General features: G+C 38.1%; 1 protein-coding gene across 1 annotated transcript in view; it reads left to right on the forward strand.

The window, feature by feature from the left end:
- Positions 1–15,683, forward strand: part of ADAMTS9 (ADAM metallopeptidase with thrombospondin type 1 motif 9) — a 146,410-nt gene that overhangs the window by 36,131 nt on the left and 94,596 nt on the right. Inside the window, exons 4-10 of the mRNA XM_072421214.1 lie at positions 395–672; positions 3,567–3,650; positions 4,621–4,657; positions 5,335–5,440; positions 6,772–6,918; positions 9,582–9,723; positions 11,672–11,779. Coding sequence (XP_072277315.1) covers positions 395–672; positions 3,567–3,650; positions 4,621–4,657; positions 5,335–5,440; positions 6,772–6,918; positions 9,582–9,723; positions 11,672–11,779 — 902 coding nt within the window. The remainder of the gene's footprint in view (positions 1–394; positions 673–3,566; positions 3,651–4,620; positions 4,658–5,334; positions 5,441–6,771; positions 6,919–9,581; positions 9,724–11,671; positions 11,780–15,683) is intronic.

Genomic DNA, 15,683 nt, shown 5'->3' on the forward strand with positions numbered 1-15,683 from the left:
TTTAATTCCTTATTAAGGTCCAATATAGATTGAAATATATATAAAAATGCCTGCTGATCATACTAAAAATTCAGAAAAGATAAAATGTGGGAATTTGTATGAGATTTTCATATTATTGTCATTATTTTGCCTTGACATTTTCAGATAAGTCTAGTCCAAACAAAGATCTGTCTATGGTTACCTAAAACATAATTGTTTTGGCATCAAAAGTCATGTCAAAAATAGTTTTCAAGTAACCGAGAGCAGTGCCCTTTAGCTTCCCTAGATGGTTGGATTTTACTCTAAAAATAGGAAATTAGCAATACTTTTAATTACACTTCTGTAAAGATTGTGAGAATTGTTGGATTGCAGTCTTTACTCATGTTTTTTTTTTTTTTTTTTAATCTCACTGCAGGTCAAAAACAAAGTAGAGTCAAACAGAGGAAAAGGGGAACTCTAAAGGAACAAGAAAACATGTTTTCAGAAAGGCAGACCATGAGAGAAGGGTTGTTAGGAGACCAGGATCCCTCATTTGATCACGCTGATAAGATCAATGGAACACAAAGTCACAGAAGAACAAAGCGTTTTTTGTCCTATCCTCGTTATGTTGAAGTGATGGTGGTTGCTGACAACAGAATGGTGGAGTATCACGGGGCTAACCTTCAGCATTATGTTCTAACGCTTATGTCTATAGTAAGTATCTGAACTTTGCTTGAATCATTTCTTGGAAATGGAGGAAATATCTGATTCATGAACCCATAAGAATAGCAACATTTGAACCTAGAATATTCAATATTAAATCATTTACACTTTCAAAAGCTTTATTACCCCTTGTAGGCCAACTATACACATCCTTGGAACTTCACTGCAGATTTGCCAAAGCAGCTGCAGAAAATGTTCAAAACAGTTATCTGCTGTAGGAACCCCCTACTTCAACCTCCAACCTACTTTTGCATTTGAAACCATTGACCGATTTCCAGTTAACCAAATAAAGTGCACCAAAATTATATTAAAGTGCTGGCATCACAACTACCCATGCTTGACTATAGATTTTTATTTTTGCTTCTGGGGGTACTTCAGTCCTGGGCTTAGGCTGTAAACTGGACCTTATCTGCAATTTAAAGGTGAATACCTCTAGTGAATAGATCTACCCCTGTTTCAACTTTCGAAACAAGAACCTCTGTTGGTCACTGAACTTCTGAAATTTGAAAGTCTAGAGCAGAATTTGTAACCAGTTTATACACCTTGGTGAACATGACAAGGTTCTCCTTTGTTATAAAGATTTGTTATGAAGCTGTGACTGCATTGAGACCTTCAGTACTAATAGAAAGCTCTACTTTGAAGGTCAAACATCCCAGGGCACATCTTCTAATCTATTTCTTCTTCTTCTAATCTACTTTCCCCTGCAGGCTTTCCATGTAAAGCCGCGTACACACTTCCAATTATAGTTGTTGGAAAGGATCTTTCACGATTCTTTCCAATGACTATGCACTGCACGATGCATGAACAAGTGCTGTACATACAGCACCGTTCTGCTCTGTGCAGCCCGCTCTCCCCCTGCCCTTACATTACAGTCTTTCGTCGTTCATCGACCTTGGATCCACCAGGACAGTTGTTCGTACAATGAACGGCGTGCGCTGTACACACTCCAGATTCTCGCCCAATATCGGCCCTGAGACGATTATCGGGCGAGAACCATTGGAAGTGTGTACCTAGCTTAAGTTTGGGAGATTCATGTTGTGAATATAGTACTTATAGCAAAGGTTCACTGAAAGGTATTTCAAGGGCTGCCCCATGTTAAAAGGGCAAGAAACACTGGTGTTTCTAATACAAATGTATAATCCCGAATTCAGTGGTGTTATGTAAGTTCCTGCACATGCCTGCATTAGCACTATGGAACCCTTAAATCTCACCCTGCAACTTTCAACACTTACCCTATTGAGCTGAATGGTGCTCTGTCCCTTCCTATTCCCATCATATCTATATTGACGTGCCAATAGAAAAGTGCAGGAAATCTCATTCCCCCTTTTTCTCTTTGCTCTGTTTACCTAACTTTGTATGCTCAGGTGGGCCAGGCGTACACATTTGAATGACATCTGTTGGTTTCAAAAGCTTTAAAACTTTTAACCTTCGACAGCAAACAGACCCAACCAGTAAATAAAAAAGGATGTACTAAGCTAAATGTTTTCCCATAGGAAGGCATTATTTGTGATGTTTTCTGCACACATACATAAGCACATGTGTACATTACAAGTGCCCATCTGTAGTTCTGTTCATCAAGTTTTTGTTAGCGTACTTTTTTACATAGACCCTTTCATTCATTAACAAATTACTGTCCAAGTGTCACCTGTTACCCATAAATGATGAGATTGGTCATAATAATGGCAGAGCAGGTAATTATAATGGCAGAAGCTAATGACTTATGTCTTGTTCCTGTTTCTGGACCCACTTGGAGCCCATCTCTAGAGTAAGGATGGATAAGGACAGCCATACATCAACTTTTTAATTTTATAGTCTTGTTAGTTATAAATGTTGCTTATCAACCAAAAATCCTTCAATTCTACTACAATATAGTGTGATTAATGGATGAATCAAGGTATACGTATGTGCATATGCTCCAAAATAATTCCATTAAAGAATAATCAATCAGAAGGTTTCAAAAACTTACCAGATACTTGTATGACTGACTGAAATTTTTTGAATACTTTGGTTTTACTCTCAATATCGATCACTTGGTTGATCAAAACGAGAAGTTCAGAACTCACTTTTGGTCAATGCAATAAAATGATAAAATGGAATGTTCAATGATAAGTGGTTAGATCTCTATTGTCATCTACATCCCATGTTTCACCTTATTATCAGGAGAAGGGAGGATGACTTTGAAAATCTCTCCAACAATGATGTAGATAGCGATACTTTTGACAATGCTTTATTGTTGTCTGTGTATTTTTCTTGTCCCAGTAACAACCTCATTCTCCATTTCTTGTTCTGGTGACAATGGAGATGAAATGATGGAAAATCTGACCAGTTGGGTGATAGACAGATAAAAATGTAACTTCCCCACTTTATCCAAAGCTAAGAAATGGCTGGGATTAAGCTTCCTATGTCAACCCAAAACCTGTTTTTTTCTGTATGCTTGGCATCGTTGGCCATGTCTTATGCTATAAAGATTACTTTGGAAAATCATTTATTTTAGGAATCCATTGCAAAGTTTCTGGAGCAAGTTCCTGTTGCCTTCCAAATTTATTTCTACGGTTGAGTGTTGGGTTGCCTATCTGAGATGAAGCCCAATGGACTGAATGAGTACATACGGCAGGCCAACAACACCGCTGTTAATTGTGCTTAGTGTTATCGGGCTGCACAAGAAAATGCAGTGACTGGATTGATCTCTAAGTAACTTTGCTATAGATAAAAAGATGGCCATGATGGCAAACATATCGCAAAATTGATTTTCAGGTTTACATGAATGTTAATCCCACCTTTAATCCTAAAAATGTTTGATTCTTTTTTACTGTGAATAATGGCAACACTGGGTAATGTTGAGTGCAAAATCTGATGGCTGAACTGATTAATTGTCTCTCCCTCAGGTAGCCTCTATCTATAAAGACCCAAGCATCGGTAATTTAATCAACATCGCCATAGTAAAATTAGCTGTCATCCATGATGAACAGGTATTCTGAGACTGGTAAAGTGAATTATACTCAAAGTATAATCCCGGAGACCCTCCATTTGAGGCTTCTGCCTGGTCCTACAAAGCTTTACCCCATGCCAAGGCAACTTTACTCTCCACCGTCAATTATTTTATTATTTTTTTATCTAAAATACACCCCAAACATTTTATACTTTGGCTAGACATGTATGGTATCATTCCTTAGTTCATCTGACCATTTGCCGCTCTACCATTTTTCAACCAGTCAGATTAGTGGAAGCTCATGGTATAGCACAACCCATCATTAGGGTATTTTATAAATATTGGTTCTCCCCAAAAAATGGTTAACTCTGAGGAGTTTTATAGATCATACACATGGCTTCCCCAAAAATGGTTAACTTTGACGGGATGTAGTTTTTACCGCTACCAACCCTTTAACACTCTAGAAACTTCTCATTTAGGTTGACTATCCATATTTCCAATCTTCATCCCAAAAGACACACAGGCTTCACCCTGGTAGGGATCATTATAATCCTATCTTTGCACTTTGCTACCTTCTCCAAAGCCTCAAATGCAATTTTTTACAACAAAATCATTATAAATCTGCTTGGATTTCCAGCCTCCATCTCAGCAGCAGCTTAGCTTCTGACACCCATATCCTCCCAAAAGATAATTCTGTACCGTACAAAGTGATTTCTTGCCAAAGTCTAAAAGGTACTCGAACTGTACACTTTTTCATTTTGAGTTAAATGTCAAATGCTACTGATGTCTAGATATATCTTTATATGGTTCCTCGACCTCAAAGCAACTGAACTGCAATGGCTGTATAAATGTACACATCATGCAATAAATGTATAGGTGGCAATGGACAGCATCAGATCTAAATTTAAATTTTGTATTTATGTATTTTGTGGCATTCTGTTTTTTTCTGTATGTACTTTATATTACTTTCTGTCCTTTTTAACTAAAACGTATACTTTGCATTCAGACAGGATATATGCAGAGCCTATAATAAATGTGATACATTAGGTAAGACACATCTTTTTTTATTATAATTATATTTGTACATGTGCAAAAGTTGGTTAGACAGATGAAATCTATGACTAAAGGGGAAAATTTGAAAATCCATTTTCTTTTGTAAATCAAAACTTGACAGGGTGACTTGCTGTTCACACTGCAGGGGAGGTGTTGCAGCCATGTCAATTCACTTGTAAATTTAAGGGGAAGGTTGGGGGTGTTAACTCTCTCACTATGCCAAAATTCTGTTTTTGTTCTTTATATATATAAAACACATATATTTGTATAATTTATCTTAATTATTTAGATTTATTATTCTTGCACATCACACCTCATTATCACTCTATAAATGAATGACATCTCATTGTTGCCCCAATCACTACTCAAACTACTTGAAATTTGGTTGTTGTTAGTGAATTTTATTTACAGTAGTTTTTTTATATGATATTTATGTTTTATAAGATTTTAATGCAATATCACAAACCTGATATTTTAAAGCTCTTCAAGACTGGAGAAAATCAAATATGCTGGATTGCCCAGGTTCACCCATATTATTCAGTCTTGGAGAGCTTTAATAAATCAGACCTGTCCCCACCCCCAATTTTAAGCATTAAACTAAACTAAATGGCAATATTACTGTATATAGTGTCAGCATATACTTTGTACTTACCTGTCTTTGTCCCTTGCAGGCCTGGCAGAACTGGGTACAGTATGTGACCCATACAGGAGCTGTTCTATAAGTGAAGACAATGGACTGAGCACAGCTTTTACCATAGCACATGAGCTTGGACACGTGTATGTTTGATGTAAATAAACTTGTCTTAAAAAAAATCTTCTCATGTGTTGTCAGACCAGCTTGCAACTGTTTCCATTACAGGCTCAATGATATAAAGCCCCGACTGTTTTATGTTGTGGGTAAAAATGAGAAGGGCTATTTATTGATAAAATAGATAAAAATGAGAAGGGTCATATATTTATGTCTACATTCCAGAGATTTGTCTTCATTTCTGTTAGCACAGACACAACAGTAGAAGGAATCTCACTAAAGTGTAGAAAATCCTCACCGTCACTTTCCCATATGTCCGTATTGAAGGAATACCCATTTGTTGACGTTACAATTGTACAGTTTTGAATTTTCCACCCCTTTAAAAAATAGATTATAGACAATAATAAAAACCCAACTGGGGTGTTAACCATTTTAAACTCAAAACTTAGATATCATGTTGACCTAGGCACCACATAAAAGAACCCTAAAATGTACCTGACTTAAAGTCCAATTAAACCCAAAATTGTAAAAACCAAATTATATTAACAATCAGGTTGATAGGTTAATACAAATATGTATAGAAGCAAAATTGAGGAAAAAATACCTGTTTTATGGGCGAAATGTGCTAGTCACCGGAAATAGATAGGGAGCAATTTTCTGACCTTAGTCTGTTACCAGGAAACTTAAAGTTACCAGAGGTCAAGATGTATGTATGTATGTGGATGGGTGCACGCCCACATTTACACAATGGAGTTTTTGAATTTGTAAAGTTCCAAAGGTAAAACTTATAATTAATGATTGCTTTAAGAATCTTCCTTTTATGAATTTTGGTTTAATTGGGCTTTAAAAATAAAATCTCTATCTCCATTTGTAGATGTGTGATGAGTGCAATAGGTTCCCTTTAATCTGTAACCAATACCTATCTTTACAAGAGTAGTCCAATCAGTCCTTCGTTGACCTGTCTTCCTCTTGGCTGACGTGGACTGGACACCATCTTCTTCCTTTTTCTGGTGATATCACCCGATTTCACAGTGCGCATGTGCGAGATCAGCACTTCATTTCAGGAAAATCCCTTCTGCACATCTCGACTCCACTAAATAGGGCCATAATATAATATGTGTGTATATTTATATATATATATATATATATATAAATATATATATATATATATATATTTACTGCAGGCGTCAGTATTGTCTGGTTCAATTTTAGAATGTGCATCAGAAATTCACCAGTGACTGGTGATAATTTTAACACAACTGCATTCTAGCAAGTATTATCTTAGTTCCCAATAATAGCTGCTTACTCTATCATTTTCTTGGTAGTACGAGCTATTGTTTAATGCATATTTTTTTTTCAGATTCAACATGCCACATGACGATAGCAATAAATGTAAAGAGGAGGGTGGTAAAAATCAGCAAAACGTTATGGCTCCAACCCTCAATTTTTACACCAACCCCTGGATGTGGTCAAAGTGCAGCCGGAAGTATATAACGCAGTTTCTGGAGTAAGTTCAAATGCTGAATGGCTCATTACAGCAATAAGTATTTATTTATATATTACCTTTCCTACTCCCCTCACCTTCCCCACACACACCTTCTTAAAAAAGTTATGGACATACTTTAATTTCACTTGTCCTGCGGTTGGTCATATAACATTTTGGGGTTCTTTCTATTGGTGGGTCGGTGGTCGATAATAAAGAGCAGAATAACGTGATTATTGTGTGCAGTTGTACCATGAGGCAAGCCAAATGTGATGATGGGATGACAAGGGGGCATGTCCATGACAGTCTCGGTCCTCAGGAAGTCGGCTGGAAGATGCTGGGTGGTAAATCTGTAAGGTTTAAAAAAAGATTGAGACACCGGGCCTGATTTATTAAAGCTCTCCAAGGCTGGAGAAGATGCACTTTCATCAGTGAAGATGGGTGAGCCAGCAAACATGGAATAGATCTGGTACAGGATTGAAAACATTTCCTAACAAAGAGCAAATGATTTTTAAGGAATTACATTCCAGGTTTGCTGGATCATACAGGTTCACTGATGAAAGAGTTTCCTCCTCTGCCTTGGAGAGCTTTAATAAATCAGGCCCAAATGGATGAGCTTTTATACATCTATCTTACCTTTTCTTTATCTGCATGGCTACTCTTCGGCATTGATACTTCATGGGTTGTCAGGTATGTGTGTCCCCTGCTGTGCCTTGTGGTTCCATCCTATAACGCCTATGTTACTGGCATTAATGTAGGGTTCGGGGGATGGAACCACTGCAGGCAGCAGGGGACACAAGTATTCAACACACTATTAGTGTTGTACATTGGAGTCTTATAAAGGCTGAAGTGCAAGAAATAAACTCTCTTCTATTGCAGGAAATGTATTTTTTTAGACTTGACAGTGTCACTTCAAAGTTCCCCATCTTTCCTTCTCTTATGTCTTACAAATATTTACCATTTGTAAATGTTCAGAATTTCCCCTGTATATAGATATTTACACTCCCAGGGTTACAGGCCCGAGTGTCTGCCGAGTGGCGTGGGTGTCTGTTATTCTAATCAGAACTCCCACAAAGTCCCTTTTGCAAGAAAGACATTTCTTTAAGTCTAATAAATTATTACACACGCTGAATTCCCTAATAAAAAGGAGTAATCTCCTTCTTTTGGCAACCCTTGCTGAGCATTCCATGTCCGTAGACACGGGGTAACCAGGGCAACCAGTGGTCTCATGCTGGTCTACGGATTTCTAATTGGACATTGTGTTCTGGTATGACAGTGTGAGGGGGATACCTGGATAGGCCCAGGAAACCAGGCCGTAGCAAAGTATGACTGATGATTCATGGCTGGTATTCTGCAAGTGACAATAGCACAGCGTGCAGGCTACTTCAACATGCTTGTGTGTTAGTACAGTCAAAAATTATATATATATATATTCATCTTTAGTGAATAGTGTTATGCTTGGGTATAGCTCTCTCCTGCAATACTCAGCAGTTGTTATTGTAGGTCAGGCGTTGTCCCTTCTGCAATAATATAAACTTACCTGCTTGTTTACAGTTTTTTTCTATCATATACACTGAGCTTTGCAAGCGCAGATTAGTATACTATCCTGGAATACCTAGCATGCCTGGCTGTGGGAAATGAATTAGGGCATACCTATCATCACATTTTCTACTTTATGTGAAAGGGTAGATAACCATTTTATGGTAAAAAAAATTATTTTTTTTAACTTTAATATTTAAAATTTTAAGGAAAGGCCTCTCCTTTTCTGTCTTTACTGCCGTGGCAGTAAAGGCTGAATGGGAAGCATGCAGCCTCCTAGGATACATACATCAAGGGCTTTCTTCTTCTGTAAAAAATGCAGATCTCATGCATGTACAGTGGGATCTGCACTTTTTTTTATACATTTTCCAGAAGCATGTCATCCGTTCTTGCTCTGCGCAGTTTGAGATAGGGTGACGTCAGCAAAAGAACCAGGAAGAAAATGAAGAAGGTGACTGCATCCAATGATCTATGAGGAAAGGACCAACTTGATTAAGATTACATAGGGATCAACGGTGGTATTTTTTTTTTTATGTTGTGACAGTTCCGCTTTAATTACTGCATGCGTACATAGGGGTTTTGGCATTCCAGCCTCTAGATTGACCAAAGACCCTGAACCTGGAAGAGTACTGGGGGAGGGGACAGGAAACGCCCCTTATGCAATAAAAAAAACTTGCCTGCCTGTTTGGAATATTTTATTTTTACAGTACATTGGGACACTTTAAAGCTTAATTTTACCTTAATTTTTAGAGCCAAAGTTTGCATTTTAGTCTCTGGTACAAGAAAGTAATGGGAAATCTAAAATGGTGCCATTATCACCTGAGCAAGAATAGAGGGGACATCCCACAATCAACATTTTACTGATGACTATCAAAGAGGTTATTTATCCTCATAAAAAAAAGGTTTTACTCATCTCAATTTATGAAACATTGTGGCTTTATGTTTCAATCCCTAACTTGGTGCTTAACGATAATTGCCCAATCTTGAAGCCTCTGGATAATGAACTTCTCAACTAAAGTTTGGAGGACTGACAGGTGCATTTAACTGCAACCCATTCCTTAGTAAATGAGTCCCCATTAGTCTGGAGATGTTATCAAGTCAATGGAATGAGGTTGTGCAGTGCTGACTCTGTGTCTCTTCTCTTTCAGCACAGGATATGGGGAATGTCTTCTTGATGAACCAGTCTCAAGAGCGTACTCTTTACCTCAACAAATGCCTGGTGTCCTATACAATGTCAACAAGCAATGTGAGTTAATATTTGGGCCGGGATCGCAAGTTTGCCCATATATGGTTAGTACTTTACTATATTCTGAGCTTATTATTGTTGTATGAATGAGTTTTACACGTCCAAGGCTTTTATGAAGCACAAAACTAAAGCTGCCTACACACGTGCAATACTTGTCATTGGAAAGGATCTTTTATGATCCTTTCCAACGGTAAGAACTGCACGACGCATGAATGGGTGCTGTACATACAGCATTGTTCCACTCTATGGAGAGGGGAGGGGGGGAAAGATCGAGCGGCACCCTGCTGTGCGCTCCCCCCTTACCTTGTATTAGGATCATTCGTCTTTCATCATCCGCGGATCTGCCAGGATGGATCCACAGACGATAAACAACGCGGGCTGTACACACGCCAGATTTCCGCCCAATATCTGCTGTGAGACGATTATCGAGCAAGAAAAATTTGACTTGTGTATGTAGCTTTAGTGTGTGTTTTTCTCATTAAAGCCTATTTATTTACTGTTTACATTGCTCTCCACACCTGGTAATCACATTGCTGAGCACCTATCCTGGTCGCTTGGTCTTTGGCAATGTTATAGTGTAACACAATCACAAACAAGAACTGAAACCACTTACTATGTGATGTACACAATCCTTTACCCTCTCTGAATGAGATGAATCCTCTTTCATTAGGGTTTCACATGCTACCTGCCCCAGGCACTGCAAATCACAGTGGGAGGGGATAGACATGGGTCATTCTGACAATCCAGAAAGTAGTGGGTGATGCTAGGTGTGGCCAAGTGCTGATTGACAAGCTATAGGCAGTGACAATACTGATAACCATGCACCTACAATATCTTTGCAGCGAATGTAGATGAGGGATATACACAAAAATATTGTTGCTATTTGAATTGCGCCAATATGATGTTTTAATGTTTGTTGCATCCACATGGTCATATTTTTGCCTCTTCTTCTTTGATTAATATCCTGACATTTTGCTAGCAGGAGAGAACATAGGGATGATCTTATCTTTCTTCTTTTGCTCCTTCACCCACCTCTACCCTGTGATCAATATCCTTACAATGTTGCTTGGAGGAGGAAGCATAAGAAAATGTCATCTTTCCTCTTCTACTCTTTCACTAATTCCTCCCCTGTGATTAATATCCTACCAAAGATTTTGCCTGAAGGAGAGAACATAAAGATGATCTTATCATTCTGCTTCTTCTCCCCTTCACTAACACCTCTTCTATGATTAATATCCTAACACTGATCTTGCTAGGAGGAGAGAGTTTTGTAAAAACCCCATAGATCTTCTTCTGTTCCTTCACTGTCCAATAAGAAAGGTGACCAAGCTCAATTGCAGACCTGCAGCAGAGAAAAGCCAGTCAGTTACCTGATCTTTAGGGCAGGTCTGTAAATTTCAGAACAGAAATACAAATCATTGACAGGTAAAATAAATTCCTAAATGAACTCAAGATGCATGGAGATCTTTAATAAATGCATCCCTACCAAGGTAAAGATTTTCAGATATAATTGCCTTGTAAAGGACTTGTAAAGTGACCTATCACACCCACATTATAAAGTTCAGATGCAAAATACAATAACACAGCATATTTTTATTATTATTTGCTTCTTTGTTAATCACAGCTTTTAGTTGCTTTTCTCATGTACAGCGTCCTGAGAAAAACTGCAAGTTAGCCCATTGTTAATTCTCTTTTGGGCACTTTCAGGTCATTAATGTGTTAGTTATGTACAATGGCTGTTAATGTGCATTTGCTGGCTTTACAGCCTTTCCCTCTGTGAATGTAAACTTTGTTCCATATTTAAATAGGTTGTTTCAGGCTACATCGAGGGTCATTAACGCTGTTATAGACTTGGATCCTTTAGCTAGATAAAAGAAGGTTTGGGAAAAGTGTCATTGTAAAATGCAGCGCAGGCAGTTTTCTGTGAATTTATATGTTATACATTAAACCGCCTGGGAATGAACTGTGTCTGTTTTGTTTGTGCCCGTCAAGCAAATGCAGTGCCGGAGACTGTGGTGCATTAATATGGAGGGGCCACACAAGGGCTGCCGAACGCAGCACACGCCATGGGCGGACGGGACGGAATGTGAGCCGGGAAAGGTGAGAAAAAGATTTTACTTTTCAATATTTTCAAGAATTGTGAATGCAATTCATTTTTATCCTTTTTTTTTGATCAGTTTGCCTACATTACTATACTGTCTACCAAATATGTGAGATTTGATTTTGTCAACACTTGCCAAAACTGAAATTTGGAATCTTCATGGCAATAGGGGGTTTCACTTTAGGTGCATTTCTGAAATTGATTTAAGGTTATGTGTTATGGATGGTCTAGGTCAGCCGTTCCCAACTCAACCTTGTACTTGATAAACCCTGCAGGACTTTGGGACAAGACCCAAAGGGTTTGAAAACCAGTTTTTGAGGAGTCAATTGGAAAAAGAATCTCCTAAATGCATGGCCAGTGCAAAACATGTCCCCCTACAGTGGTTGCAAGATTAGCACCTTTATAGACACCTAAAAATCATTGGAGTAAAAAAGCTGGCCCTACCAAATGGTGTTGGCAGAAACACCCAGAACTATGCATGCATCATTATATCAGAGGTCAATCAGCCACAGTCCAAGGAACACCTAGAGGAAATCTGGGGGTTCCACCAAACCATGGTTAAGAATGACTTGTGTATGGGCTTTAGTTTTTAGCAAAGGTTAGCAAAAATAGCCTATCTGCAGTTTTCTTTGTACACTCGATTACCCTTGCTCTGGGGCATCTTTTCCCAGTCAGCATCCAGTTTTGGAATCTCCAGCCATTATTGGCCAGGATGGAATTAATTGGTCAGGAGGGTGGTCCTTGGTGCAAATGGCTAAAAGAGGCATATCAGCAGTGATAAAACTAAAAGTGCAAGGTTAAAATAACTATTTTAATAAAAAATTGGAATTATTTATAACACATGGTCCTTTAGCAAATAAAGATTGTCCAGTTAGATGATAAAAAAAACTTGAAAGTCTGTTAACCCATGCTTGCTGTTGTGTTATTCAAAGTTTTAAAAGCTTTTTGTTATTTTGCTCATAATATATTTTGGCCTATAAAAGAAACATCATGGAGGTGGTGATGTCACACAGGAAGCAGTAAAAGTCCAGCACAAAGAGGCAGAAAATTCCCATGTCCCTCTCTCTTTTCCCACCGTTACACTTGGCTGCTCTCGAATCGTAGGCCCAGGGAACAACTTCAGAGATGTATTGTGGTGAAACGGCCCTGCTGTTCCCTTTATCTGGAATGATGCTTTAAAACAGCTCTGTCCACAATTAAACAGATAACTTCAGAAATGGAGACAATGATCGCTGGGCCATGCCAGCACATATCCCGTTATCTTCTAATGTTGAGCTGTAATAGGCGAGCGTAATATAATCTTCCTGCTTCACATCAGTCATATTGTATGCTTCCTTCCTGCATATTAGACAGAGTAGAATAACCTTGAAGTGTGCGTTCTTTCTTTAGAACAAGTCTCCTATTTATTCATAAAAGAATGGATTCATCCAAATAGTATTTTTTTTTTTTTTGTTAGAACTGATTACTATTATTGTAGATGTAAACCCTAACTGGATGACATTTAGTTTACTAACGAGTGTATTATATGTAATTGCTATGGATATTCATTTTTATATTTTTTATATATATCTTTTCAACCTCATGCTATTTTGTCTCTCAGTGCAGCCATTTCCTATCCTTTATGCATTTTGGAGATGGCTACATCATTGGTAAGGGGTCTGACAACAGTGGGCGAAATTATGTGCATGCAAGAGATTGCCAACACAGGAACCTAACTGGGAGACAAATTAACTTGCCAACCTAGCACAGGACATATATACATACATTGCAGGCTTTTTTATTGCAGAAGGAACTGGCAATTCCTATTTTGCAATAAAATAATTTGTAATTTTATATTTTTTTAAGTACACATGCCTCTCCTTGCTCTGTTGCTGTTGCCAACATATTTACCTGGTTGTCTTCTAGGCTCAAGATCACTTTGTTTACATTACAGAAATTACTGCACATCATTGGTAGGGGCTCTTACAATGGTGGACCAACCTATGTGCATTGGCACAGCCACTTGTATTCTTCATTAGAAGCACAGAGGTTGACAACATGGGGAGGCAATTCAATTTTTCACTCTAGGACAGGACCTTGGACAAGCATGCAAATGTAACTGGGAAACACATATGTCTATGTCCCAATGGGTTATAAAAAGCTATAGTAGGTCTAAGAGGGATTCCAGCTTTTTCAGGTTTTGCTGTGTACACTTTAATTGCCACTCATGTTATGTGTATCTAAAATCAACACAATTTTCTGAATACAACATGGTGGGGTTAGAGTCCTAGATTTTATCTGCTTTCAGTGCCCCAACCGGGTGGATAGTGAAGGGCTGAATTACTACCTTACAGTGGGGGGTACCTGTTCCAGATACAGTTGTTTAGAAGGACATGATTTTGTAAAGACTTCCATTCCACATTCTGTTGGATCTTCAAAACAAAACAAAAAAAGAAAGAAGAAAAAATCTTAAAATTTGGTACAACTATTCCCTAAGGTCTTGAGCACAGCCTTAAATTGGTGAATCTCCTTTTAAAAGGCCTCACAGCTGAAAGAGATGGTCACAAAAGGTATTGGTAAAAAAATTGAAATAGCACTTGTTGATAAGGAAGGAATTCCATTCTCCTGGTGGAATAGAAATTCCATTTATGTCTTGTGTGTAAAGGGATAAAGTTACCTGCATTGTTCAGAGTTATTCTCTCCTCTTGACCCCTGCGGGAGCTCTGGTTTAAGTAAGGTTCAAGTATAGGAAGTTGGGAACCTTTATAAAATTGATGATATACAACGTTTCATAAAGAATGTCTTATACTGCCTGATAAAATGCTACAAATCTGAAAAGTGAGATATAAATAGGATGCAGATACAAAATAAATTATTACTATTCAAGAGCTGCTTTTCCATGAACTTTGCCAGGCACTTGTCCGTTCCAAAATCACTTGTTGCCGTATTACCGTCTTAAGCATCATGGGGCATAATAGTGCCTTTTAAATAAATATTAGGTATTTGTGCATCTCTTTGCAGGATGATCGTATTGAAAGGAAATCTATAGAATAGTTTATGTCTGATTTAAATTATATGGTGCCTTGGAGTTTCCAGTGCACATTGACTTTTCTGTGAATATCACTGCCAGCCATGGGAGTGGAACGCCCCGGTATATAGAAGAAATTTCAAGATAATTATCAGAGACTTTGGCATTTAGCCTGTCTCCAATCCATGTGTGAAAATGCTAAATTTCAGTCCATGACAGGGTTATCCCTTTACTTAGTTAACACAGCATGCCTTTATGTGTTTTATGATTGCCTAAATGCTATCTATTTGCATTAGTAGTGCATAATTAACCTGTTGCTCCATTAATACATAACAAGTAGTAAGTCCGGGGCTGTATCCTAATTGCTGCAGGTTATTTACCTATTGATCATTTAACAGGCGATAGCTATATTGTTACCTTTGCATTCCAACCAGTAGCCAGGATGAGCCATTGTTCCAGGTCAGTCTTCCAAATGTAGGTTTGACTGATGGAGCTGTCAGCTTCTTCTTGGGGATTATTGAAACCACCTTGGCCATATAAGTGGTAATGGAGCTCTGATGTCTCATTAATCAAAAAAAAACTCTCCCGTATTGTAAAGGAAGCTGCATCGGCCTTATCAGCACAATCTGATTCTTACGGTGCTGAAATGAGGAAACATGATCACATTCTTTAAAGGTATGCATTAGTCAAACATGAAGATTTTGCACTTAAAGTGAAATTCTACATTTAGAAAAAATGGAATCTTACCTGTTCTTGTTATGTAGATACTGGCTCCAGTCAGGTGTTCCTTACTAACTTGGAGTACTGACTTGGAGGATCTCCCTGTATAGTCACATGACCAGTACCATTGTTGTAGATGAAAGGTACCGCTGGTGAAAATCACATAAAGAAATTAC

This window comes from Pyxicephalus adspersus, chromosome 8 (genome assembly GCF_032062135.1).
Source record: "Pyxicephalus adspersus chromosome 8, UCB_Pads_2.0, whole genome shotgun sequence".
Lineage (NCBI taxonomy): Eukaryota > Metazoa > Chordata > Amphibia > Anura > Pyxicephalidae > Pyxicephalus > Pyxicephalus adspersus.